The following is a 27,557-nucleotide window of genomic DNA, read 5'->3' as shown; positions in this document are numbered from 1 at the left end:
GTAATAAGGAGCACACAGTTTCAAATATCACCACCCGTACTGCACCCTCTGTTGATTTCCTTAATGCAAAATTATGTGGTCATCCAATTAAAGGTGAAAGTTTTAAACCCCGGTAATTCTGGAGCTTAATGATCCCAGTCTTTCAAGACTTCAAATAAAACTGTATGCAGTTCACAATTAAAAAGTTTCCTCCAGCCTTATTGTGAGCAACTTTGATAAAGGAGAGGGCTTCATGTGCAAAGTTAAGCAGATTTCCTATGGTAGTGTGGAATTATAATTAAAAGGAATCTCTTCTTTCAGTATCTTCTGATCAATATCGGTTTAAATGAAATTTAATTAACTATTAATGGCGCAGAAGAAGTTTTTTTTGTTCATGAAATTAAAGCTTTGGTTTTACATTTTTGGCAATATATGCCTTCTTGCAAGAGAAGATCAATAAGAGAAAGGCATGAAGACTGGAAACTGCATCCATGAACTTTAGTAATTAGCATTTTTCTTTTAATTAATTTATAAAATATGTAAAATTGAGAAGTTTGGGACAAAGCTGTAACTTTTTTTTTTTACTGCTGCTAAGCAGGAAGGAGGCATATCTGTCTTTTTTCATATTTATTAGACAGGTGTTTAAGTGATATTGATCTTGTTTAAGCAAGAATAAAATTAACTCTTATTTTATGTCCTTTTTTCAAGGGGTCATTTTAAATAAAATCATTAAAAACTCTTTAAAGTATGTTAAAGTTGCCGTATAATCATCTTTCCTCACTATAACGTTGCTGTGAGTTTGCATCTACCCCTGAACCCCAAATCTCCACCACCACCTCGTTAACTGTCCCTCGGTGTGACAGCATTAGCCAAGCTTAAAATTGACTCTAGCAGTTTCATTTGGCTTGATTCTCCTGCTTTCTTTATGTTGTGGAGATGCTGTGCTTAGCTTGTAGGTGCATCTTCAAATGGGAACTGCTGCTCTTAAGACCTAACCAACGGTTACTAATCACCACAATGTCCTTTTCACTTGCTTTCAAGCCAAAAATGAAAACAACTGCAGCAACAACTGCACTTTGAAATATTTGAGTCTGGTTTCCAAATCCAAATGCTCATAGTCTGTATACAGACCCAATGCTGCCAACCAAAGCATTAGCTCTTCGGCTAATAAAATGCTAGAACGTATCGAATAAGCTGTACCACACAGTGGGATGTATTGTTTTTTAGAAGTTCCAATAAAAACATTCCAAAAAGCACCAACCCCATAACATCAGGTAACAGGTATTCACTACAAGACAAGACGGTAATTTTCATATCTCAAATTGGGAATTTAACATATCACTCTACAGGGGGTGAAGCTAGGCTGAAGTGCCTGTTGGCAAAAAGCAGAGGTTTTGACTTTACATGCACAGCTTCTACCTAATTTATTGAAAGATGCTGTTTTAGTGACTGTTCCGAATTTCGGTTATCCAAAAACCCTAAATGCTTCCAGGCCGGTTGCCCGTACAACAGCGGTGATGAAAATCCTTGTAAAATTAGTTAAAACTGAGCTTTTAAGGAAAACAGAGTATGTGCTTTAATCCCTATGCAGTTTGCTTAGAGACCAAAGAGAAGAGTAGACAATGCTACTGTGAGCTTATTGAACCTAATTGTCAAAAGTATTGTTGATTTTTATTTGGCCTTCAATACAATTAAATTCCATATTTTAATATGAAAATCTTGAGGATCTGAAACCTGTTTCATCAAGTCTGCTCCTTGAATGGCTCCAAGGAAACAAATATATGTCAAAGGTTTTCAAACCTGAGCACACTGGACCAACGGTGTGTTGCTGCCCGTCCTACTGGTACACTGTAGAAGGTGTATGGAACAATGAAGGAGGTGTAGTCCCTCCAAAGTCTTCACTTCACCAAAATCAGCAGCTAGATAGTTAAATCTTGTTCCAACAGGACCATGATACCAAACACACTTAACTAATTTTGGAATGAAAAAAGCAGGCTAACATTAATTTACTGAAATGGCCTTCCCAAAAACTCAACTCTATTGAAACTTTGCGGACTACGCTAAAAAGCCGTGTCCGTGACAGGAAACTAACCAATTTAAAAAGGAGGGTGTTGAAGTTGAACCTTGGCTCCTGTTTTTCCAGCCTTCAAGGTTACAGCTTGGGGTTTAGCAGCATATCATCAAGTTAGCGAAACCACATTTCAATGGCTGGAATTTTATTTGGATAAAGTCTGCTAAGCAACTTTACAAGGATAAAAAGGCAAGTGTGAACAATACACGACTTCATGTATTAATGAAACATGTCAAGATGAGTTGCGTCAGTAGTCGTAATACTGAATGAGTCACTCAGTTCCATACAGACACCAGTCGCTTAAAGGGCCATTAAAAAGTTCACGCACCTTTGCCTCTGCTATCAAAGTAGAAATATAAGTCCTCCCAGTCTAGGTCCAGTTTTCTAAAGGTGTTGCAGCTCTGAAATCAGATCAGTTTCAGTGGAGAAGGTACAAAAAAGTGACATTTAATAAGTAATCCAAATAACCAATTAAACGCCAATGAATTTGTTCTGTTTTTGCTTCAAATATAGTTCCATCACTTCTCTGAATGTAAATAAAATAAAGTTCTACTAGCTGATATGTGAGGAATCTTCCATCACAGACAACAGAGTAGCAAATCATGTAATTAGATTTCTTCCAATTGACCTGGAGCATCCCTGTTAGTTCCACAACTAAAGAACAGAAATCATGTCTCAATGTTTCAGTGATCTTGGCAATATGGGACGAGCACAGTGGCGTAGCGTTCAGTCAGAGTTTGGTCATGGGTATGTGAAGGCTGTTCCACGGCCCCATCCATAACTCCTCCTCGTCCGACTGCGTTCTGTCACTCGGGCACTCCAGCGGCTCTCTGATGACGAGTCCGTCCGTCTCGTCGTTACTGCCGTCTACCTTGGACTCTCTCTCGCCTTCTTCCGACTCGTTTCTCTCCGCTGTGCTCTGGGACTGCTCCGTGCCTTCCTGTGCCGCTTTGAGCAGGTTCGATTTCGACGCCACGCTTTCCGGGCCTGCGTTGCTGGTGCTGGTTGACCCTGAAGAAACGCTGGATTGTCGCGTGTTGAACACATTCAGCGTTTTGCTGTCAGGGTTGGAGAAAGAGGACGTGGTTGTCGTGGTGGCAACCGTTCCCGAGCTCTGGAAGGTGCGGAGTGTGTTGCACCCGCCGTCCGGCGTCGTTCTGAAGCTGTTCAGGGGAACTCTTTCTTCCAGTGTGGCAGCCATTTTGTCTAGTTTTTTAAAGTGCTTTGCCAGCCTTGAGCTGAAGATAGGAGAGGGGAGTTTGAGGTTGTTGTTCGTAGTAGTGGTTTGCGTGGGCCCTGTGGTGTTTACTGAGCGTCGGGTGCGGATGATGGAGCCATTCTGGGCCACGTAGATGCTCCCGTTAACGTTGACTTGGCTGTTGTGGGTGGAGGACAAGCGCCCACGTTGGGTTTCTGGCGCGCTTTCCTCACCCGTGGAGCTGGTCTCGTACTCTCGGTCAAACACCAACTTGACCCGACGTTTTCTGCTGCCCTGCTGAGATAAACACATCAATAATGTGACTTTAAACTGCTGACCTTGGGAGTTTCATTGAGGCAAGAGAAATGAATCGTAAAAGTGATGATACAAAGCACAAAAAGTGAACATCTGCTGTCTGCCTCAAAGTGCTTTTTCGATAATGCCTCAAAACTCCTTCGGTGAACTGTACTGAGTAGTTACCCTGATGATGTATTGTGGTGTGCACTGGGGAACTTCACACAGTTCACACATCTACTCACAAAAGGCCATCAAAAGTTTAAAACTGAAATTAAAGGCATTTTGGAGAATAATGCACTCCTTCTTCCTTCTCTCACTAGCAGCGAGTGCCTCTGTGGTGTCGACATTGAACACATTTGCCTTACATGCAAAAAGTCTCTGGTTTGAGATCAGGAGGAGATACAAACCCAGCCTCAGGGGGTGTCAAAAGCTAGTGTACTTCCTCTGCCAGTCCCCAAGCCTGGATAAATAGGAAGGCTTTCTCAGGAAGAACTGTACCAAATCAAGTCTGTTTACCCATCTGCTGTAGCAAACCCTTGGGAAATAAGTACTTTTAGTTGCACCAGCAGCTTTGCAAGGATGTGTAAAAAGTTGACAGGGTGATGGCGTATCTCCATGATCTAATCTTTTTCAAAAATAAAGACTGACTATGTTTGACCCACATAAGTATTCTTGATTTATGATTTTAAGCTTCATTTCCAAGGTTTGGTTTGATTTAGGCATACAAACTAGGATTAAAGCCTTTCACGACATTAAACAGCTTCCTTTGCTAGCATCAGAGACTTACCGGTGATGATATTAGCATCCATTTAACAAACAGTTATTCCCACAACTACTAGAGGTGTTACTATAAGTTGTAACAACCACTTGGGTCTCATTCCCAAGGTGTCAAAGCTGCTGGTGTCTTGCAGAGAAGCACAAGGTATCCAATGGCATCCCTGCTGTGATGCATTCGGTGGCAATACTGGGGCAAAACCGAGAGAGGTCCCACTCCCAACTCATTATGTACAGTATGGGCGCTTGTAAAGGACGGCCTTGTTTTAACTTGAATAGTTTACGATGTCTGAAAAATAAGCAGGAGGTAAAAGCAACAGCAAGAACTATTCGGCGAGTGAAAATCAAGCAAAACAAAAAGTGCAAAGTACAAAGCTTCCAAACAGGACATGGCCCGCTGGCTGACAGAGACACTGTGATTTATTTATGCGTTGCTTTTTAAAAGAGGACAGTTATCTCTCAGCATCCAGTGCTACCGCTGCCAGTGCATCAAGGCAGCTACACCAAAGGACACCTTGTGTGTTTCTCTGTGATAGAAGCGGTATCTGACAGAACAGCATTGTGTGATGGGCTAGGAAGACGATGTGTTACAATATCAGCACAGTGGCTTTCTGGGTTAATACAGTCTTTTAGGAAGACATCCTAAAAAACGCTGGGTAAAATCTATAACTAATAATAAATGATTTGACTAACTGTGAGCATTGATAGCATTTATGTTTAGGTTACATTGCATTCAGAGTTCTCTCACAGTCGGAAATGGCCAAAGGACGAATTCCACAACCCTGATTCCAAAAAAGTTGTTACACTGTATAAAATGTAAATCAAAACAGAATGCAGTGATATCCAAATCTCATAAACCCATGTTTTATTCATAATAGAATACAGAAAATAAATAGAATTAAAAAAAAAAAAAAACTGTTTAAACTGAGACATAAATTAGCTTGCTTTGAATTTGACGGGAGCAACTCAAAAAAGTTGCAACGACAGCAACAAAAGCCTGGAAATGTAAGTGATTCAAAAAAAGGAACAGCTAGATGAAAATCTTGTAACTGATTAGATTAAGTGGGACTGGATGGCCACATCATTGGGACTAAAGAGGACTATCACCATCCGGTTTGATATCAGTGCTCAGTTCAAAAACCTGCATCCTTGATGGTATGGGGGTGCATTAGTGCCCTGGCACCTTATATGCAGGTTAGAGCAACATATGTTCCCATCCACACAACTTTATTGCTAATTCAATTCAGTTCAGTATAATTTTGTTTATATAGCGCCAGTTCACAAAAACTATCACCCCAAGGTGCTTTATATTGTAAGGTAAAGACTAGTGCTGTCAGCGTTAATCTCATTAAAACCACGTTAACGCCATAACCGCATTAACGTGGCGAATCTCCGTTAGCAAGTTAACGCAGATCGCCCCGTGCGTGGGGCTGCACGGCGCTAATGCGATAACAAGCTAACCAAGCTAACGCGTTGACGCCGTGCAGCCCCACGCACGGAGCGATCTGCGTTAACTTGCTAACGGAGATTTGCCACGTTAATGTGGTTATGGCGTTAACGTCATTTTAACGAGATCAACGCTGACAGCACTAGTAAAGACTCAAAATATCAGAAAGAAACCATCACAATAACCCATGAGCACACACTGGGTGACAATAGGAAGGAAAATCTGAGATGGTGTTGTTTTTTAAGGGAAGGCCTTACATATTTCAGCAAGACAATGCTAAACCACATACTGCATCTATTACAAGAATATGGGTTTGTAAGAGTTGAGGTGCTGAACTTGCCTCCCTGCAATCCAGAGTTTTCCCCAACCAGGAAACATTTGGCACATAAAGGAAAACTATGACAAATAAGACCCTGGACTGTTGGGCAGCTAGCTTCACTTATCAGACAAGAAATGTCCAGAAACTGCTCTCCTCTGACTAAAAAAAGGGGTTAAAGTTGGGACTGTTGCTGCCATCAACTTTAAATTCTTCACACAACAGCCCAACGTTTATGGAACTGGGCTTGTATTTCAGTTGATATATGTATTTATATGGAAATAAGGCTATCTACACACCAGACTGAAGACATGCCAAACCTTCTCTGGTCAGAAGACCCAACATTTCCATGTCATTTGTAAAGATTTTGATTTAATTGCTGTTAAAATAAACGTTTTTTCATTTTAAAGTGAGAAAATGAGCAACAATGAAAAAAACACTTTGACCCACTGCAAATACAAAGACATGTCAGCAGTGTGACTCAACAAACCGGCCTTTGGATCATCTAATGATGAGGTTTTTTGTGTTTTTTTAAATGAAAAAAACTGAAATGGGGAAATGATTTTGGAAATATAGCACATGTTGGTCTTGGATGTAATCTTTTAGAACACAAAACTAAATTATTTAAGTATAATATAGTAGGTCAGGGTCAACACTGCTACATGTTCACACACACATACACACCATGTAACCCTTAAAGATTTAAAGAACCTTCATTGTATAGAAGAAAGTACATGTTCTCCATAACAAAGAAAGCATCTTTTCTTCCTGCTGGTAAATGCTGCTGGAAGAGCTGACTGCTAGCAGAAGAATGAGCAAAGAAAGAGAAATGACTAATGAAAAAAAGCTTGAGTAAACCTTAAGTGCAACAAAGAGAGGTCAGTAAATAATCTCTGAGCCGTAGCAGCATAAGAGAAATAATCAGCTGGAAGTGGGAGCTTTCACAATCGGAAAACGAGACAAGTCGGCTCAGGGGGAAAAAAACTGTAGATGTAAAGCAGAAAAGCACTTCACGAAGACGAGAGAAAGGTTGACTGGGGAAAAAAGGGGGATTAAAGTTACAAGCCAAAGAAAGAAAGAAAAAAAGAAGAAGAGAGACAGTCAGAGAGGGCAGCAGAGGACACGCCGACACTTTAAATTACAGTGGATGTAAATCACGCCAAACAAGAACACACAAAAAAGAGAGAGATTAAAGTTATAAATTCCACTCAGGTAATGACTTCACTCTCAATCCAAGCATTTTCACCCCAGACCTTACTGAGTGGCAAAGAATTTAATCTCGGCTCAGCTGACTCCCAAATCCCCCTCTTCTTCATCTTTGGGATCTTCGCCTTCTTCCCCATCATGGTCGCTGCTTTTCTCCTCCTCCTCGTCCTCTTCGCTGTCCTCCATGATTGGTGACAAGTCGTCCGAGCTATCCGTCGGGCCTGAGCTGATGTCCGACTGGGTGTGACTGGAAGCTTGCCTGCTCGTTGACGGCTTTCCCAATCCAGCACTTTTTACCTCTTCTTCAGATTCCTCGCTCTCTTCTTCACTCTCTGGCTCTGTTGCTTCACGTGAAGGCCGTCTGGAAGTTTTGGGCCTGGAACTAGAAACGGTTGAACGCGAATGTCTAGAACTTTCCGAGTCCCTGCTGCTCTTTCTATCAGTCTCTTTGCTGCTCCTGTCTCGCCGTCTGCTGCTGCGTTCCCTTCTAAAGCTCCCTGTACTGCTTCTGCTTTTATGACTCCTGCTGTTGCTGCTCACAGAACTATCACTAACGTGCCTTTTTGCCGGTTTTCTACTCATTTTTTTCCTCTCATCTTCCGTCTCAGACTCAGACCACTCTCCCAGCTCATCTTGGCTTTCCTCTTCCTTTGCGTTTCCTGAGTCGGACTCAGTTTTTTCTGTTTCTGTGTCATACTCGGCCTCGTCTGTTTCTGCCGGGACACGTAACGTGTGGCTGCTTGCGTCTGAGAAACTGAATTCCGACAGAGACTCTTTGCTGCCACTTCCTGTTTCCGAATCACTTTGAACACCGCCGCGAAATCTTTGTTCTTTTCTCCACCATCCCTCAATGGAGCTGTTCGGCTCTCCGAACTCCCACCTCCTCCCCTCCTCTCCTGTGGCTCCCTTAGACACTAAAGCAGAAACGCTCATATCTCCCATGGAGCCATACATCTTCCCTGTGTCCCAGCTTTCGCCGTTGCTCCACTGTCCACCTCCCACCCTGGCTGGTCCCTGGAGCCTTCTGGCTAGGGAGATAAGACTGAGGGCCCCGCTCAGCTTTTGTTCCATTGCTGGGGGTTTGCTTGCTTCAGTGGACATCTGGAAATAACTCCCATCTATGACCATGCTGCCATCCCGGCTGAAAGACTGGCCAGAGGACAACAGTCCAGGGAGCCATCCCCTGTGCTCTGGCCTGATGCCTCCTCCTCCTCCTCCTCCAACTGCATTGTTTGAGCCGCCACCTCTGTTGTTTCTCCCCCATGTTTCTACTTCTTCTCTTCCTCCCCTCTCCCTCCTAATTTCTACTGCTTCATCTCTGCCTACCCTTTTATTTTCCCTCTTCCCTGCTCCCCCATTCTCAAACCCAATTCTCACTCCTCCCGCTTTTCCCTCCACTTTTTCTCTTCCTTGGCCTCCCTCCTCTATCGGTCCAATTCTGGCTTTGTTCCATGGAGGGTGAATGGCAGGAGGCTGTCCAGACTTTTTCCCTGCAGAGGACAGCGTCGTACTCACTCGCATCAAAGCCTGCAACCTGGTAGCCACGCTCGAGCTCTTAGGTTTAGTGTTAGCAGTTGTACTGCCTTCTTGTTTTTTGTCATCCTCAGTTCTCACGTGTCTGTGGGTCTTTCTCAGGGCTGGAGTAGGTTGAGCCTGAAGGTGGGAAGGGTGTGGAGCTAATTTGTCTCCTTGAACTTTTCTCCTCACCTGGTGCAATGATGACATTAGTCCAAAAACAAGTTAGATTACACTAACATTTGACCATAAAGAGCAACCACTACAGATTAACTTTACAGCACGCTTTCAATATGAATAGTCACATTCCATTATGTAGTACATTGTAACAAAAATAAAAAAGATGTACTGCAACCTTAAAAGGATAGCTGAACATTTAGGATTAACAGACAGATCCCAAATAGCATCTACATACAGGCCTAATCTGCGTTACTTTTAGCGCTCGCAAATATGGGCCAAACACACATTGCCATCTGAGATGAGAAGAGCCTGAATTAGGGTTTCTTTTTAGGATAATGCTGTACAGTGTTTTTCTTTCTAGCTAATTCCTCCCGTTTCAATCTTTCTGCTTTCAGTCACTGTAAATCTTGAGCCACCCTTCATTTCTGATGCGCTGATTTATTGCATGTGCAAACATATGCAGGAATACTAATGATCTTAAGAGTCAATATGTGGTATGAACACCTTTATTCTTCAGCATGAACTCTCTTAGGCAAGCTTTATTATAACTTATTTCTTCAGGAATAGTTCTCCAGGCTGTGTCGAGGATATTTCAAAGCTCTTCTTTGGATGTTGGCTGCCCTTTGTTCTGTTCTCTGTCACGATGATCCCACACAGATTCTGTAATGTTAGGGTCCAGGCTCTAGGGAGGCCAGTCCATGACTTTTATTGCACTGGCTGCACTACAGAAAATTGAAGTTACTGCCAATCAGAAATCTTCCAAATGGTATTTCAATAGTGGATCTAAATCTGACTTTTCTGACTTTCTGTTTTGACAAGATCTCCAACACCAGCGGTCCCCAGCCTTTTTTTGCGCCACGGAGGGGTTTAATGTCAGACAATATTTTCACGGACCAGCTTTTAAGGTGTGGCGGATAAATACACCCAAATAGAAAATATAACCAAGAGAAAAACTGTGGTATATTGTAAATATAATACTAAACGCAAATTCACCGTGTAATTGTGTAACTTTATTAGCAGCGTCCTCCTGAAATGCGCCACATCTCCCCCTTAATGCTCTCTGGTTGCTATGGTAACACAAATATTTCTTTCAAAATAAGACATACAACTACAACGCGGGAAAAGACCCAGGGAAACCGAGTTAACAATAAAACCCCTGAAAACCATAAATTTCACACCCGAGCCTCGACTCTCATGGCCTGGTACCAAACGATTCACGGACCCGTAACGGTCCCCGGCCCGGGGGTTGGGGACCACTGCCCAACAACACTGGCTGAAATGCACCCGCAAACCATGACAGAGCCTCCACGGTGTTTTACAGATGACTGTAGACGCCCGCTGTTGTAGCTTTCTCCTCTCCTCCCTGGCTCCCTCTTCTATCATGTAATTTTAGGGTCAAATAGCCAAAACTTTAACTAAATTTTCAAATTTGGATTCATCACTCCAAAAGTCCTGTTGCCACTAATTGTCAATCTAGTTCTTGGAAAATTTACTTCAAGCTTTTCTCCCAATTTTCTTACATAATAATGGCTTCTTCACAGGCACCGTTCCCTTGAAACATTTTAGCTCTTTGGGAATCACACTGTTGGTGCAAAATGACTAGTTTATGCCTACAAAACTGGGTAATTTGGGCATTTTTGGCAGAGGAAACCAAAGAAAAGGGAATAAATTATGTGATTGTGCAACAGACTGATAGTAACAAAGAAGCGAAATATGCTATTTAAAACGAGCTTGTTGCTAAGTTCTGTGTGGACACTACACCAGTTCATCCCTTGAGTTAGGTGTATTATTTATGCTCGAATGATTTATAGGTCGGTATTAACAAACTCTTACTCTGAAAATCATCAGATACAAACACTGGAATGAAAATGAGTAAAAAAGCAGCCAATGTCCAAAGAAGATCTAAGTATTGCAGTATTGCACTTTAGCACACTAGTGTATAGCATTTCTCAAAGTGTTGAACTATTCCTTTAACCAATTCTCTACAGTTACACCAACTAACTGTGTAACTGTAGGTTCATTATTCTTTGAGAACATCGTGAAAATATTACGGACTCTGTTACCAGCCTGTATAATCTGCTCTCCAGTGTTTCCCTTTGTATTCTGTTTTCCTGCATTTACCTCTCCATCAGACTCCTGTGGGCTGTAGTAGTAGCTGCCGTCATCGTCAACAACGACTTCTCCATATTCATCATAGAGGCCAGAGGGCGAGATCAGCTTCCTGCGGCTGCCGTACTGAGGAAGGTCGTACCTGGATAAAAAAAATCAGATGGAGGGGGGAAATACCAGGATGTTACAGGTAAGCTACAATCAATAAGCACATATGCAGAGTAAATTGAGCCTATACTGAGTTTTAAGTTATTATTTGGAGGCTTCTTTTTTATTGTTGGCTATATTAATAAGCAAACAGAATCCACTGTGCAGCTTCAGCCAATCAGAAGTAAAGATAGGAGAGAAAGCTGCTTACAGACAAAACTGATGAACTTGGCTAGTGCTTACTCGCAGACACTTACAGCGATAACACATAGGGCCACACTGTGGTTCATGCCAATGATAAGCGGCGTCTAATGACTTTCCTAGGCAAAGCTGCCTTAATCACAAAAGGAGCATTTTGTTGCCAGGAGACATTTTGTTAGCAGAAAACACTGCAATCGATTTTCCCCCTTTTGTCTCTCTTTGTTGCCTGTTGCCGGGAGCGCTGCCTGACTCCATCGACCGAAAAAAACGTGTTGTGTATCACTACTTAGGCTCCGTGCCCTGCAGCAAGCAACTCAGGGAGCCAGTGGGTCAAAAAGCACATCTTTTCAAATGCCATTCTGAAAACAATATGTCCCAGTGTGATTAAAGTAACAAATGTGCTCCAAGTCCTTTGGCTTCATTTAGAGAGCTGTGCAGAAATGTTGCCCTGTGTAATCATTCTGCTTACAGTCAACCGGTGAGAAGTCGCCCTCCCATTACATTAAGTAGCAAAGTAATAAACAAATGGAAAAGGCACGTGGATGACAGATGGGTGAGGGGGAGAGAAGAAGGAGGTAGAGGTGTTTTAAGAGATAAAAGGGAAAGAAGAAAGAATGAGTGAAAAATGGAGGGGGGTCAGAGGAGAAAGGTTGGGTAATACATAGACTAACAGTATGGCCCCTGAACGCTAAGGTAGTGTATCTTAACTGTTCTCTTTCTCTCAATGATAGGATTTTAATTATTAAACTGCAGACTCAAACAGAAGTGTTCACACAAACATATTACTCAAAGGCAAGTCTCCTTCTTTCATCTGAGGAGTCTTTCCCCCTACTTTCCCCTCTGTCTTTAACTCTTGTCTTCCCTTCAATCGTTTCACCCTTTATCACTCCATCCCCCTGCCTCCTGTGGCCACTAGGGGGCAGTAGTCACATGAGTCAGAGAAATGTCTTCTGCAGCATCAAGATACCAACATCAGTCACTGCCAGCGCTTCATAGTATTTTTGTAGCTATGTGTCAGAACCTAAATGAACCAAACTGGGTCACTGGTGGATCTCCAAATGGTAAATGATGAGTCAGTGTGTGATCTCATTTGTACACAGGTAGTACTGCAGGCTGTACGTGTTCACTAACTGAAAAAATGATCATCATATTTTGGACATGTTTGTTGAAATTTGTTGAGATCCATATTGATATGGAGGACTCAGTTTATTAATAGGCAGTTAAAATGTATTTGGAACTGGGCTCTCCCTTACTAAAGGATTATGAAATCAATTTTTAATGCACAGAAGTGTTGGTTCTTCACTTAGTCCACACATCCATGTAGTTGTAAGATGCTACCGACCTTCTTACAACCACATGAAGCTAAAGCCTGCCAGACAATAGCAAGACCTGGCATAGCCAATCACCACCTTTAAAATGTGAAAAAGAATGACGTTAAAGGTTTGGTTTGAGTGGTAGTTGCAGAGATGTCCGTGGATTCTCGACCTTGGGTAGTCATTGACTGCAAAGAATTTTAAAATTAATAAAAAAAAAAATCCTTCAATTAAAATGATGTAATTTCATCCCAGAACTTACAAAAATGGCTGTAATTCTTAAGCAGTTAATTAAATACTTTCGATAGACCCCTTGAATTAAAGCTGAAAGTCTGCACTTTAATCACAACCTGATTACTTGATTTAACTTTAACCGATTGCCTGTATAGTATGGAGACTTAAACCTGTTCATGTAACTGTCAGTGGGTCTCTAAATGCTATAGCGTTAGAACGTAGGATGCTATAAACAAGTGTATAAAAGCTCTCCATGTACTTTACACTTGTGTTATGTTGCATATTTTATTTTTTCCAGGCTTGGTTCAAACTTGAAGGTATGTCAGAACTCTGCGAAGAGCATTAAAGAATTTAAAGGGTGATTTTTCTGCCATTGTATCTTCCCCTGACGAGGTCCATTTACTCTGACAGCATGGAAACATTATTGGGCTTGCTGCTTCTTTAGATTGGATGTAGAGATGGAAAGAAAACAGTTCCTACAATAAAGTAAATGGATCATGATTTAAAAATACAGAACGTTTCCACCGGGTAATTCACACCTAAACCACACTCGGTGGACAGACTAGATCACAATGTGAATATGATTTTAGGGTTGAGCTGTCACTTTGATACAACGTGCACCTAAAATAAGCTGGACATGACTTCAGCTAATCCATTTGTATTTTCTGCTCTCATTCAGCTAATCTTTCCACATTTTCTATTGTCCTCACATTTCTTTTTATGTGGGTGCCCTAACCGAGCTCCTATCAGCTCCACGGCAGTCACACTGCTCAACACCCACACCAGTAACAGTTTTGGAAAAGCGAGATTTAATCCCTTATTGCTCTGTAGCATTTATGGATTGAGTATTTCACTCTTGACTAGAGGGCAACATGAATTTGGCTCAGTTTGTTGTTTTTGTTGTTTTCCTTTTTTTTTTTTTTTTAACACAGCATCGAAACATTAGACCTGTGCAACAAATGGTTCCAGTTTATATTCTGCATCTGTGTAAATCCAATCAGAATCATGCCAGCAGCAGATGGCTACATTCCCACATGCAGAGAAAATCCCATTTTGGCCTGATATTTTCAAGAAAGTTCAAAGCAAAGGTCAAAAGGTTGCCAACCACGCTTTTGGAAGTGTATACTGTAAAAAAATAAAATAAAAAAGGATTTTGTGGAAAAACAAAAATCAGGAATGAGAAATGTTATCCAAAGCCTGAGAACTGGTTCGGTATTTGCTGGCGCGGACTGTTTACGCCTTTTATTTGCAAGTGAACGAAACAAAGTGATTAGATCTCAGTCCCACAGGGTCACAAAGTCTGATTTTCTGATCCAGTGTGCGTACAGAGTCAGACACGAGTTTGTGGATGTTGCTCTAAGCCACCAGCATCTGGCCTATTGTCTGCTTCCACGGCTGGCTGCCTGATTAGCTGCTACAGTATTGCAAAGCTAGGCAGAGAGAATTAGCTGTATGTGTGTACGCGTATGCTATGCACGTGTGTGCAAGAACGAGCAAGAGAGCATCTGAGTGATTGTAAGTGCGAGTGAATGAAGATGCTTGCCGTAAGAGAATTTGTGTGTGTGTGTGTGTGTTCTTCCACTGTGCGTTTATGAGTGTGCGTAGGTGGGTGTAGAAAATCAAGTTCTCTGGAGTCTGCAGCTAAAATTATAAAAATTACACAATGCATCACAGATGGCAAGCTCTGTGTGTGAATAACACACACACACACACACACACACACACACACACACACACACACACACACACACACTAAAGTGTGCGTTTTTTATATACTGTGTTCTTTTTACCTTCAAGGAACCCAAAAAAAACCACACTGAACAAAATCACTTTTCTGAAATCTCCTGACTTCCTGTAGTTTGAAGAATACAGGAGCGGCGTAGTATGAGGCAGGTCGCCGGTGTCAACATTTCACAGTAGCCAACACACTGTGTGACTGATGCAATCAGCTTGATGTCAAAGCCGCTGCCACGTGGCTGACATGACACTCAGCTGGATAAAGCGAACACAGTGAGGTCCAGACTCACGCAGGAGGAAATATGTTGTAAGGGACCCTTCCTATCAGTGCTAGCGGTCAAAGGTTGGAGATTGAACATAGCAGAGTTGCCCGCATTCATTTCCTGGAGACTTTTTTTTCTCCGCTGTGTATCACTGTTGGTAAATGCTGCATTGCTCTGTAACACCACAAACAGTAAAGTGCCAGGTAAAGATAAGAGCTGAAAGAAATCCGCTGCTACAGTTCTGTTCACGCTGCTATGAATGACTGCTGTTAAAACATGAGACCTACTGAATGTTTCTTTAATGAATTAAATGATGTATTTGCAAGTTCAACATTGAAACTGGCCGCGTGGTTACAATCATGATCATGGAAATAACACCGGGAATTTTATCTGTATAAGCTCATTTTAAAGGTCGTTGCATTATGTTCGATTATTTCTGATTACATATCAACACAAACCTTTTGTGAGAAACGTGAACTCTTCAATAACTCCTTTTTGTTCGTAATTACGCCGTGCTACTTCGTGGGTCTTGTTACCGTTAATTTTTAGAGCACCAATTTGTGTTAATTCTGCAGTTAGTGAATGAACCTAGATATGCAGCTTTTAGAGGGTTTGTGGCAATTTCTGTTTGTAACCATGTAAAATACATCCAAGCAGTTATGTAACATTAAAAAAAGAAGAAGTTTAGACCAATATACAGTACTTAAAAAAATGTATTACACCTGTCATAAAAACAAGAAAAAGAAAGCATTTCATATCTTCCAAAATATATTTAAATCAAAAAATTATTGAATTCATGGAACTAAAATGTTTTTTACGCCCCAATTTGAACCGACACACGGGACTTTCAAGCATTAAAACTAATTTTAATTAAACAACTGTAATTTAAAAAAAAAAAAATAGTGCTTAACTATTAGTTTTGCTTTTTTTGTAAAAGAGCAACTTTGAATATTCATGTATAAAAACAATATTTAATTTTGCATTAAAAATATGTTAATTAAAAAGCTTGAGGATTCTCTTGAATTCATCATTACAGAAACATAAAATGTATTTAATCAATGCTTAGGAAGCATAAACCTTATGTTGGATGATGGTCTAAAAGATTTGCACTCTACAGCATAGATAGCCACTATTAATTCATAAGATTGTGCCAGTAAAGTGCGAACTGGATGTTCGTTCCAGAGACAATAAGCCACTGCTGCAAACACATTGAAAGCAAAGTACATTCTTTTTTTGTAATATAATCTGTGACGCTAACACAAAGCTAGCAGCCAGACACCCCCAGACTCACAATGATGCATAAGCTGATTTTAACCCAAGCCCAACCAAAGAGCCAAAGCTTGATTTTCAACGGGTGAGAGAGGCAGAGATGAACATGACTGTGATGTCTCGTCACACTCCACACAGCAGAATCAGAGTAACCACAATATTTTTCTGTGATGTTATCCGAAGGCTGTTTTTCATCACCTCTGATATCAGATTTGTGGTAAAATTTAAATGGACTACTACTAAAAAAGATCTTCCATGTGTCTAATTAGATACAGAAATTATCTAAGAAAATATATAAGATTAAAAACTAACTTCCTATAGTAAATACGTAAAATAAGTAATTTCTTTAAAACAAGTAAAAAGTAATGTGTAATAGATTCCTTTTATGAGTAACAACACTGCTTGATGACTGGTTGAGACATTTTGACACAACTGTCCAAAAATGCTATAAATTAGGTTTTTTTTTTAATTAATTTACATTAATTTTGAGTGAGGTCAAGTTAATAATTTAAAATTTATTAAAAAACTGGCTAATATCCACCAAGATCTTCAAGGTCAACTTAATCAGTTAGTCTAAAACTGAAAAGTTAGAAATTTAAAACTTAGAAATTGTCATTCTTACAAGTGTGGCGTGTTACCACATAGAAAGTACTGTATAAAGATTTAAAACATCATGTAACATCTGACCTCTGACCTCTCCTTCTAGGTCAAAACATTGATCTGAAGGTCAGTTATAATAATGCTATTTAGAGCTATTTAAAACTATGTTTCTTACTGTCATTGTTTGTATTGACCACACATAGTCACATATGAGTTATAAGGATTCTTAACAACACATTACTTTGGACGCGCACTCTTCTTCATTTAAATATTGTTAAGAGTAAGAGAACGAGCTGCCTAGTTAGGGATATACTTAAGTATAATATTATAAGTTATTCACGTCCAGTTATTTGCAAATCAATACCTATTATCAATTACTCACTGCTACATAATGTTTGTGTAATCAAAGTAAAGATCTGCCATGCTACTCTCATCTGATTTTTGTGCGTAAAGACACGTAACCTTGATCATTAAAGCATAAAAAAGCACTGACCCAAAGGGATCAGCCAGTGTTATGTCTATACATAACAGACAACTTACCAAAGAACTGATTTTAAATCTTTAGGTTTGTAATTAGTAACAAAAACACACCGTTTGTTCAAATTTTTGCACCGACAATGTGTTTCCCGAAGAGCTATTATTTGAAAACGTGGCATATTTTGGCAGTGTGCAGTGAATCCTTAAAAATTTTATGAAGTTCTGTCCTTAATAAAAATGAAAAAAAACTAGCACAGGACCTAAAAAATGCAGCTGGCCCTTCAGTGAATCCATCTACTATTCACTGAAGCCTCATCAGAAATGGTCTCAGTGGAAGGTTGGCAGTCAAGAAGCCATTCTTAAGGAAGGGAAAGAACCAAATTACACAACAACTGGACTCAAAATCAGTGGCAACAGGTCTGATAAAGAGATGAATCCAAATTTCTGGTTCAGTTCATCATCAACATGGAGACTCTGTTATAGTTTAGAGCTGCATTTTGGCTGGTGGTGGGGATGTTTTCAAAACTGATAGAATTATAAATGCGGAAAATATCGTCAGATTTGGAGCCACCATCTGGAAAGCACTTGATTTTCCCAGCAAAATATAAAAATAAGAGATAGTTTAAGTCTTTTACACACAAACCTTTACTGTGTAACTAACTTGATTGATTTGTTTTTTGTTGCTCTTTGCTCTTCTCTTGTTCTGCATTTGTTTACTTGTGATTCCATTTATTTTACCCTCACTCACTAATATCAGCTATTGAAAGCGAAGTCGTACAGCACCACCCTAAAACATGCAACATGCACACACATATCTGAATATTTATGTATTTTTTTCCCCTGTTATTGTTCAATGTCTTTTGTACGTCTTGTCTATTGTTGAAAAATAAAGCATGGAAAAGAAAGATTAGCTCTAAATAGCTTTTCTTTTGCTACGTGCATTATTTTAAATTTGATATTCTCAGGTTCATTGTTCCTGACTTTAGAGCTAATATGAATGTTTCCAAAGCCTGACAAAATTTACATGGAAAGAAAACACCAAAACGATAAAGGACGCGTGCAAAAACAAGCTGGGTATAACAAAGAAGTACAATCTGATGTGCGGCGATGTACTAACCCGTGGTCATAGTTGTAATAATCCTGTGTGTAGTAGTCATGGCCAGGATCGATGCCAGATTCCATTGATAGTTCCTGTTAGATTGACAGATCTTTGTTAGAAGCTTCACACACACACACACACACACACACACACACACACACACACACACACACACACAAACAGATAATTTCATAGGACATGACTACACATACATACACACTCATAGTGATGACTTTGACTGCATTAAAACTTCCACAAACCCATACTCCAACAGACAGACGCCCATAGGGATTAAATAAGTACTGAAACAAGAGAGAGACTGAGTACCTCAGGTCGGAGCAGAGAAGGTCGGAGAAGTTGTTGCGTCTACCAGAGGGACAGAAAAGTGGTGAATGGAAATAAAAAACAAGCAAAATGGAAGTATTTCAGCGCTGTCCCTCAGAAATGTACACATTTCTGAGGGACTATATTAGAAACATAAAATCGATAGCTGATGCCCTGCCATTCAGCTTCTCTAGAAAGCTCAGGATCCAATGTATGTATATGCTTTCATTTGATGTTATCTGTCAGATTGTAGGAACATGGGAATGAGGTTTTATCAAGCAGCGGATATAACTTCTGAACTCAATTTAAGCTGAAATTGAGTTTGAAAATGCATGCACTGCACAAGTGACTGGATGACTCTTTATAGGAAGGCTAGACCGATGACATGTATTTAACAATGGGGACGTGGCAGAAATGTCCAGGATGTCTAAAGAGCCAACTTTTTGGAATCTTAAAAGAGTGGGTAAAGTTTTTAAACATATTTTTAACTTCAAGATTTCCATGTACTGTAGTGGCCTTTTTAAATTATATTTTATAAAGCCAGTTACATGCACTGTGTACTGTAAATGCTCTTTCTTCTTGATAGCATCAAACAGAAAAAAAGATGGAAAGCAAACCAGGGCATAAATGTAAGTGAAAGCGTGCAGACATGCAACGACAGCATGCACACCCAAGACACCTACCTCATGTTGTCCATATCCACGCCTACAAGATCAAAGAGAGCAAAAGTGAGCCTAATATTACCAAGAAAACACACTGCCTGGGCTATAGCTCTGTCTTAACATACATGTCAGTGCTTTGATGAGAATCTTTTATTCCTGTAAAGGAAATGTTTAAGTAATAAAAAAAATAGAAGGGGCTTACTGGAAATATTTCACCGTGAGTGTAATTAACCCAGTTTCCAGGAAGGAAGCAAGAAGATGAGATGCGTCTAAGTGATTGTATGAGATTTTGTGTACATTGAGAAAAATGGATAATGGACGACGACTTTGTAAGAGAGAAAGAGAAACACAGCCAAATGAAATAGAAGCCATTGTGTCATCCACGTCTATTGTTGTTGTATCTTTGCAAATATTGTGATTAGAGATTTACGAATGCAATTTCACATCTCATTTGCAACTCATATGAAGTCATTCTGCTGTTGAGAATACTGTTAATGGTGTATGTCAATATTAACCAAAGAAGTAATAATCATATTTCAGTAAATGTGTAAATTTCAACTAGTTTAGCAACTGAGTACATGGGTACTTATTCTCAAGATTGTGCATGGAAACACACAGGGAAGCATATACTGCAGGTGATACTGTGGTGGCCCATGCAGTGCTGTCAAAAAATATCTGCACCCTATTTGATTTCTTAGTTTTTTGTGTGTCACAAAGATAACCTGAGTGAATACAAAATGCTGTTTTAAATAGTGATTTCATTCACAATGGAAAATGCATGATTCTAATGATTCAATTGCAGCAAGTCTCCCAGGTCTTGAAGCAGCTAAGCAGCTCCAAACATGACACTACCACCACCATGTTTGACTGTTGGTGTGATGTTCTTTTTATGAAACGCTGTGTTTGCTTTGTGCCAGATGTAACAGGACCCAAACCTTCCAAAAAGCTCAGGTTTTGTCTCGCAAGTCCACAAAATATCACCTTAAAAGTCTTGGGCAGTGTTGGGGAGTGACGGAATACATGTACCGACATTACGTATTTAAAATACAAAATATGATACAGTTACCATTTTAAAAGGGGATACTTAGAATACAGTTACTTTGTTGAAATAAATGGATTACACGGCTGTCTTTTCCTGTTTCATAAGTTAGGATATCCCTTCTCTAATTCTGGTAAATCCACACATTGCTGGAAACCCAAACAAAACACAAAATAAGAGGCTCTAATGTAAGCGTCCTGTTAATGTTGGTGCTGTCAGCTACAAAATGGACCTGAAGCCAACACAACAGAGCCGGGGCAGGAATGCATATGTTACTTGGAAATTCCGACACCACTTCTTATTTAAATAAGAAAGGAATGGGAGAAGTCTGAGAAGTCTTCAATGCAAAATCTGTTTGCCAGCAAACAAGCTGCTCTCAGAGTCAAAAGACTCCACCTCCAACCAAAAGAAACATCTGGAAGTAAGTTCTAACTAACGTTAGCCTACTGTAACTACCTTGTTTTAGTTGTGGGAGCTACCTGAGTTTTGTGACACTTCAGTAATTTTGATGGACTATTGCTGTTTGATTTATTACTATTACTGAAGGCTACTACACTGAGCTATCATAGACTGCAGACTGTTAGACTTGATGGATAGCATTAACAAGCTGCTAGCTGCAAATAATCGTGTGCAGTTCTGAAAGCAGTCGATGAACTAACCTCAGCCAACGCCAGCTAACAATGTTAGCTCAGTGTCGAGTAGCCTTCAGTAAAAGTAATAAATCACACAGCAATAGTACATTTGTGTAGTTGTAAAAAGCATGACAATATATCCAAGTAATCCAAAGTATTCAGATTACGTTACTCACACTGAGTAATTTAACGGAATACATTACAAACTACATTTTGGGGCAAGTATTCTGTAATCTGTAGTGGAATACATTTTAAAAGTAACCTTCCCAACACTGGTCTTGTCAATCATCCAGATGTGGGGAAGAGGTGAGCAACTAAAGAGGTAGATTAGCGTTCACTCTGGGGTGCTGCACCACATGTGTTTCCTAGCTGTTTCCCTGTGCTAAGTTAAGCTAATCATCGACTAGCTCAACCATAGTGATATCCTTTTTTATGTAACTTTTTCAAACTTCTTTTTTTGTATCCCTTACAATAACAAGTTCATATGATTTGACAGAAAAAAATAACACTCAGAATGTCAACAAACATGCAATTAATTTTACTGTATATCTGACTGAATCCATCCAGCAGCTAAGTTGATTATGTATGCGCAACAGCTTAATGATGTTTACAGTACTGTGAAATTAATACTTGTTGCTATGAGAAAAATAAAATTAAAGACAGTATGACAAAGAGAGAGCAAGAAAGACTAACTAAGAGAGAAGTAGATACATTGAAGGTAGCAGACACTTTAGAAGAAGAAAGTGTACTTTATTGGTCCCCGTGGGGAAAATCGCTCTCTGCATTTAACCCATTCACTCAGTGAAGCAGTGGGCAGCCATTGGGCGCCCGGGGAGCAGTGTGTAGGGACGGTACCTTGCTCAGGGGTACCTCAGGGTAGCTGTTCAGGGGAATCGAACCCCCGACCTTCCGATCATGGGGCCACCACTCTACCTACTGAGCTATCCCTGCCCTAATAATAATAAGGGGAGGCAGGAAATGTGATTAAAAAGAAGGAGGGTGAAAAGCAAAAAAAGAACAAATACAAAGAGAGAAATAAAGAAAAACAGTCAATAACCTGTCTGGTCTGTCTTAACTATGTTGCACAGACTGTACAGTCATGTGAAACAAAGGTAATGAGCTGGCAAAATGAAGACGTATCACACATCAACAAGCAGACTTTTGGAGGACACATCACATTCTCCTGTCTGCTCTTCAAGTGCAAACACATGCAGGGCATCCACACAAATTGGTAAATCACTCGAGCATCTCATTAATTCATTTTAGAATTTCAGATGTGCCTCTTAAACACACACAGGCGCACGCCTTCCAGTGGGTATCAAAACGCGGCTAAAATACGAAAGCTGAGGATGTCGGATGGGGCGGATTACCGCTGATGGGCGTATGAGCAGACAGGGTAAATGGGTGAGTGAATGGAAGGAGAGATGAAACGGATGGTTTGGGGTGATCTACAGGTTCAAAAATGTAATGACCCTTTTCACAGTCACTGTATCTTAAAGTGTGTGTTTTACTGTCTACGTTTGAGCTGGAATCAGAATATGCCTCCCACCATGTGTAACATAATCTGTGTATGTCTGCGCATATTCTGTGGAAGGATAAGTCTATTTTTTCTTGCCCTTGTTGCTCTGACAGACACAATTATTAGGTCCTCTCGAGACAAAAAGGCACAGGCGGCTATCTGATCTCCACCGTGCACACAAACATACACACATTTGACATGATTGACTCTCGCTCTCCATGTCCTCTCCACCTTGTCTCATATGCGTGTATGAGAAACAGGAGGGGAGAAATATTAGCTCTTAAAGAACTGACTCAGACTATGACACCCAATAACAGCCCTCTTTTCTCTTTCTTCTTAAGGCTTTATACTCAATGTTTCTGTTTCACCCTCTATTTCTGCCTTCTGCACCTCTTCCTTCCTCACCTATTTGTCCTTTCATTACAGTCACATGTTATGTAGAAAATACCAGGTGTGGATGAGAAAGCAGGAAAAGTGCCCCGGTGAGTTGCAAAATATGGTTGCGAGTTCAGGGCCATTACAGCTATTGTCTTAAACAATTTTCCTATTTGCATTATACTTATTCAGCACTTTAACAAAAGCTCCGAGCTGCAGTGCCAAAGTCGTTACATAGGTTTGATTTTATTATTTTGAGCCACAGCATCTTGTAAGGCCAACGTTTTTAAAAAAAAAATTAAAGCTGGTCAGGTAGTCGAAAATCTAAAAATGTAATGCCACTGGCTCAATTCCTCTGTAATTCCACAGAGCAAAACATCAAAACTACTTGAATTGCTAATCAGTGTTGAATATGTGAGCAGTGTTTTAGATGTCTGGAGTCGTGCTCAGTCGAGTTATTTTTATAATCAGAACAAAAACGGGTACGTTTTGTTACATTTTAGGCGATGCGATAATTCTTTATCAGGATCAGGAACGTGTGACATCATCATGATGGTGAAATTTGAATGTAGTGGTTAACACAGTTGCCTTACAGCTGGGAGAGCTCTGCTTCAAAATCCGATGGTGACACAAATGAAATGTGCTTCTAGTGGTCTCAGGACCAGATAAATGGGATGGCATAAAGCTTCTTTTAGCTTCTCCATTATTCACAAGAGGTGGATGGATCTGCGTATTTGATTTGGTAGATTTTTACACCAGGCACAACCCTCCTAGGAATTTGTGTCTGCTCCTAGTCTTAAATCGGGACCATTCATATGTTAGACGAACATGTTAACCATCATATTATTGAGCCACTGCTTCAGGAAGCACATTCAGTGTACAGTCTGAGACAAATCAACACGCATATCCTTTGGAGGTCATCGTGATTACTTCTTGAGAAATAAAGGAGCAGCTGAAAACACCTGACAACACTTTAGGTTTTTTTCTTGACGTATAGTCATGGATGAAAAATAGTTCCAAAATGAAAGTAGACCTGGAAGTCGTGTTTATTACTACAACATCATTTAGAATTACTTCTTAAATGTCACCTGGTCATGCTGTTAAAAAACAACAACTTTCTTTTAGTACAGCAAAAGAAAGTTTCTGTTTCAGAACTGGTTTCAAATATCTATTAGAGTATGATTTTTAAAATAATATAAAAAAAAAACTTCAGTGGTGAGTCATACTTTTGGATCTGCCATTATCCTACTGAGCTAACAGAGTCCTAAGTCTGTGACACTAATATTGCGGAAAAAGATGGAATAATTGTAAGAGTCTGGAGTGTTAAATTCACCCTGTGACAAATGAAACAGACTTTAAATGCACAAAACTCTAAATAGCTTAAAAGACCCCAGTAATACTAGTTTGAGTTTGTGAAAAAGGTGTCGTGTACACATCACAACATTACATATTTAAGTTTGTTCTTTGCAATATTCTGGTCTAATTCTCACTCATCACTCTGAGCCAACCTCATATCTACATAGAATTAAAGTCAACACCTTGTTTTTTGGGATTCACTTAAAAAAGTGATGTAAGGTGGTTTCTCATGACTATGTTAAATAATTTCTAAGAAATTAACTGTTTTATTTTAAAATGTTAATCTTAATGAAAAGCTAAAGATAACTAGCCAAAACTATAACAATAAGACTATTGTTGATTTAAAGAATTATCTTTGGGTGGATTAGTACATATTAGTCTTTTTTTTTTTAAGTTGCTCGACTCATTACCCGAACATTGCTTGAAATACCTGTAAAACTGATTTATTTATTTGTTTTTGACTAATATCTGTTGCTGCTTCAATATTTGCCACATTGACAGTGCTCAGTTTTGACCACGGAGATGACTTTTTGGTTTCAACTCGGTACCTACATTCTCAAATCTCAGGCTCTACATCTATATATGAGGATTTTCCACATCTTTGTTTTCTTTTTCAACAAGTTAATGTAGCAATGGAGTTTCTCAAAATCATCACTGAGTTTTACAAGCTCCATTTCATTAGACCTAAGAAATAATGACTAGTAGTCACAAATAGAAAACCAGATGTCAGGGTCGGCAGAAGTGATAATGCAACACAGCAGTATTGAAGATACACACACACTACCATGGTAACTAATCTTGTAATGCTTTTGTAGAGTTACAGTTACAGAGTCTTACACTGTTATTTTTAAATTGGTAAAAGAAAACAAGAATGGTAAACAAACTGAAATGAACATAATACACATCATATTTCTTTCTTTCTTTTTAATGTGGCACTGCTATTTTGCAGTGACAACACAGCTGTGTGGCAGCTTGAGTTTGGCAAAGTGCAAAACGAGGGATCACTTCAATGTAGCCCAACACACATTGTGTTAAAAATAATGAAGGTTTACACCAAAGCATTACTATTTCCTTTGTCGTTTTCAGTGGCTATTTGCTGCTTCAGTGACACGGACACAGACCTGCGACTTTAAAATTACACCAGACTCTCAGTGGCTGTGTCTCACACCTGAGTTTTCAAGGTAAATTATACATAATTGCCGAAAACAATACACCTTTCTTAAAGGTGTTTGTCTCTGGCAAAAAGCGCACAATACGAAACTGAAAGGCTGCAAACCAAATGTGTCTGTGAGACAATGAAGATATGCTGTGTGTGCGTATGTGTAAAGACACGCAGCAGACTGAGGGTGAGAGCTAATCTTGACATAAAACATTTTCCAGCCCAGTCAGCTGAAACAGTAGCTCCTGCAACCCGTTTAATGCTGCTGTGTGATGTGTGGTGCGTGTGGTGTACATATTCACACTCCTGATTATGCAAAGGCTCTTGTGTGAATGTGTGATTGGGCCTTTGTTTTGGAATGCACACAGCCTTTGTATAAATCAATCTTGACAGTAACAACACTCATAGCAGAATTATGTGCTGTGTGCTGGGAAGAAAAACGCACTGCTTAGAAACAAAAATGATGACAAAAAACCCAAACAAAACAACCAAATTTGCAAACTCTGTCGCGACAGTACAGCACGAATCCACAGGAGGAAAAAGTTTGACATCTCACATCGTAAAATCCTCTCATTGTGCAGAAATACGAGCATCAGGGTTGTATTCCCTTAGACTTGTTGAAACTGTCAGGTGACTTGTGAAATCTGCAGCTGACAAAGCCAAAAAACCCGACAAAATTTGGTTGTCACATCAGAAGAGTCGTAGACAGTCAGCACTTTGAGTGCGCTCCATGTCTTTCCAATCACTTGTGTTAACTGCACAAAAGTGCATCCCTTGTGAATGGAAGGAATGACCAAGTATTTACAACGCACACTACTACACAGTTTTCAAACAATGCCACACAGCAGCATTTGGCATAAATTATTCAATTGATCTGTTTTTCTTGGCAACTTCTTCATGTGAGACTGCCCAGTTAGGTTTCACGATTCATTCTCCAAGAATGACTCACTCTTTCTTGCTTTAAAAAAAGTCATACTTGATTTAAGTTTGGCTAATTTCCCTTTCAAGATTATTTTCTTGGCCGGCGTTGCAATCGTATCACCATAGTCACGTCTAACCACATGCATTTGTCCTCCTGTATAACACATGGGAGCTCCTCCAATACATATTAACAGCCACTTTTGGACTTGAGTTTCTTTTTAGGGTAGGAGGACAAAGAGGGAAAGACATCTGTCAGTGGGGCTACTGATGAGCTTCGATTTTATTGATGTATCTAAAAAGATAAAAACCTCCTAGAGGTTTAGTTAAAAGCAGACATTGGTATCATGGCAACCCATGGTCATGACCTGAAGCCATATCTTTGAGTTTGGAGAACACAAACTTGAACTGAAAATGGCTTTTTTTTTTTTCTCCGCATGGTGAAATGGTAGATGTGCAAGTGTCAAAGTCAAAGTGAGATTTGTAAGAGCTGTACTGGAAACAGTCAGGAGGTGCACAGGGATGCACATTTGTACAGCTTTATGATTACACCTCATCAGAATAAAAGAAAGTTGTACCCACTGAACTGGAGAATGAATACAATGACACATTGTGACACGTGCTATATGCTACTATGGTGATGTGGCTGGCTCTACCTGCTCCTTCCTTTCTTTCAGGCATAATTTTAACCTCAATTTTATTTGGGACTTTTGGCTGCTCACTTATTTCCCAGAGGGTCATCACAGTGGATGGGTTCACACGTTTGATTTGGCACAGATTTTGTGCTGGGTGCTCTCCCTGACACATTTATACAGCGCCAATTCACAACAACAATCACCTCAAGACGCTTCATACTGCTATGTAAAGACTCTACAATATTCAAGCCGATGGATCCCAGGATGCAACGCACCTGGTAGCACTTTGATCATTGTTGTTCAAAAAGACTTGGAGCTAAACTCCTCTTGCTTGTCTTCCTAGGAAGCAGTTTTTTCTTTTTTACCTACCTCCACCACCTCCATTTCTTTTTTCTAAGTTTAATCTTATTCAATTGGTTTTTTGCTTTTTAACCCCACCATTACGTGTATGTTTCCTTTAATTTTTCAGCTGTGGAGTAAATTACGGGCCAATAAATGTCAGTATG

General features: G+C 39.9%; 1 protein-coding gene across 3 annotated transcripts; it reads right to left on the bottom strand.

Moving 5' to 3' along the window:
* Positions 1 to 1,940: 1,940 nt before the first annotated feature.
* LOC120737966 lies at positions 1,941 to 19,588 on the bottom strand. 3 transcript variants are annotated; one of them, XM_040038932.1, is made up of 5 exons: positions 19,440 to 19,588; positions 18,760 to 18,798; positions 18,451 to 18,524; positions 11,105 to 11,234; positions 1,941 to 3,545 (listed from the first exon to the last, which is right to left on the bottom strand). In XM_040038932.1, the coding sequence occupies exons 3-5, from the start codon at positions 18,513 to 18,515 to the stop codon at positions 2,781 to 2,783; spliced, it is 960 nt and encodes a 319-aa protein (XP_039894866.1). In that variant the 5' UTR covers positions 18,516 to 18,524; positions 18,760 to 18,798; positions 19,440 to 19,588; the 3' UTR covers positions 1,941 to 2,780. The 3 variants fall into 3 exon arrangements, with proteins under 3 accessions (XP_039894866.1, XP_039894868.1, XP_039894867.1); XM_040038934.1 differs by having other exon boundaries at positions 1,941 to 3,542; XM_040038933.1 differs by having other exon boundaries at positions 18,760 to 19,588.
* Positions 19,589 to 27,557: the final 7,969 nt, after the last annotated feature.

The sequence above is a fragment of the Simochromis diagramma genome, unplaced genomic scaffold, assembly GCF_900408965.1.
Source record: "Simochromis diagramma unplaced genomic scaffold, fSimDia1.1 OVJJ01000402.1, whole genome shotgun sequence".
Classification (NCBI taxonomy): domain Eukaryota; kingdom Metazoa; phylum Chordata; class Actinopteri; order Cichliformes; family Cichlidae; genus Simochromis; species Simochromis diagramma.
Note: the sequence above shows the minus strand (reverse complement) of the source record. Positions and strands in the feature narration are given on the sequence as shown.

Coding starts and splice junctions, on each gene's coding strand:
- LOC120737966 (XM_040038933.1), bottom strand. CDS start 18,515: ATGGAATCTGGCATCGATCCTGGCCATGACTACTACACACAGGATTAT. Junction 11,235..18,450: donor TATTACAACTATGACCACGG/GTTAGTACATCG, acceptor TTTTTTATCCAG/GTACGACCTTCCTCAGTACG. Junction 3,546..11,104: donor CACAGGAGTCTGATGGAGAG/GTAAATGCAGGA, acceptor TGTTTATCTCAG/CAGGGCAGCAGAAAACGTCG.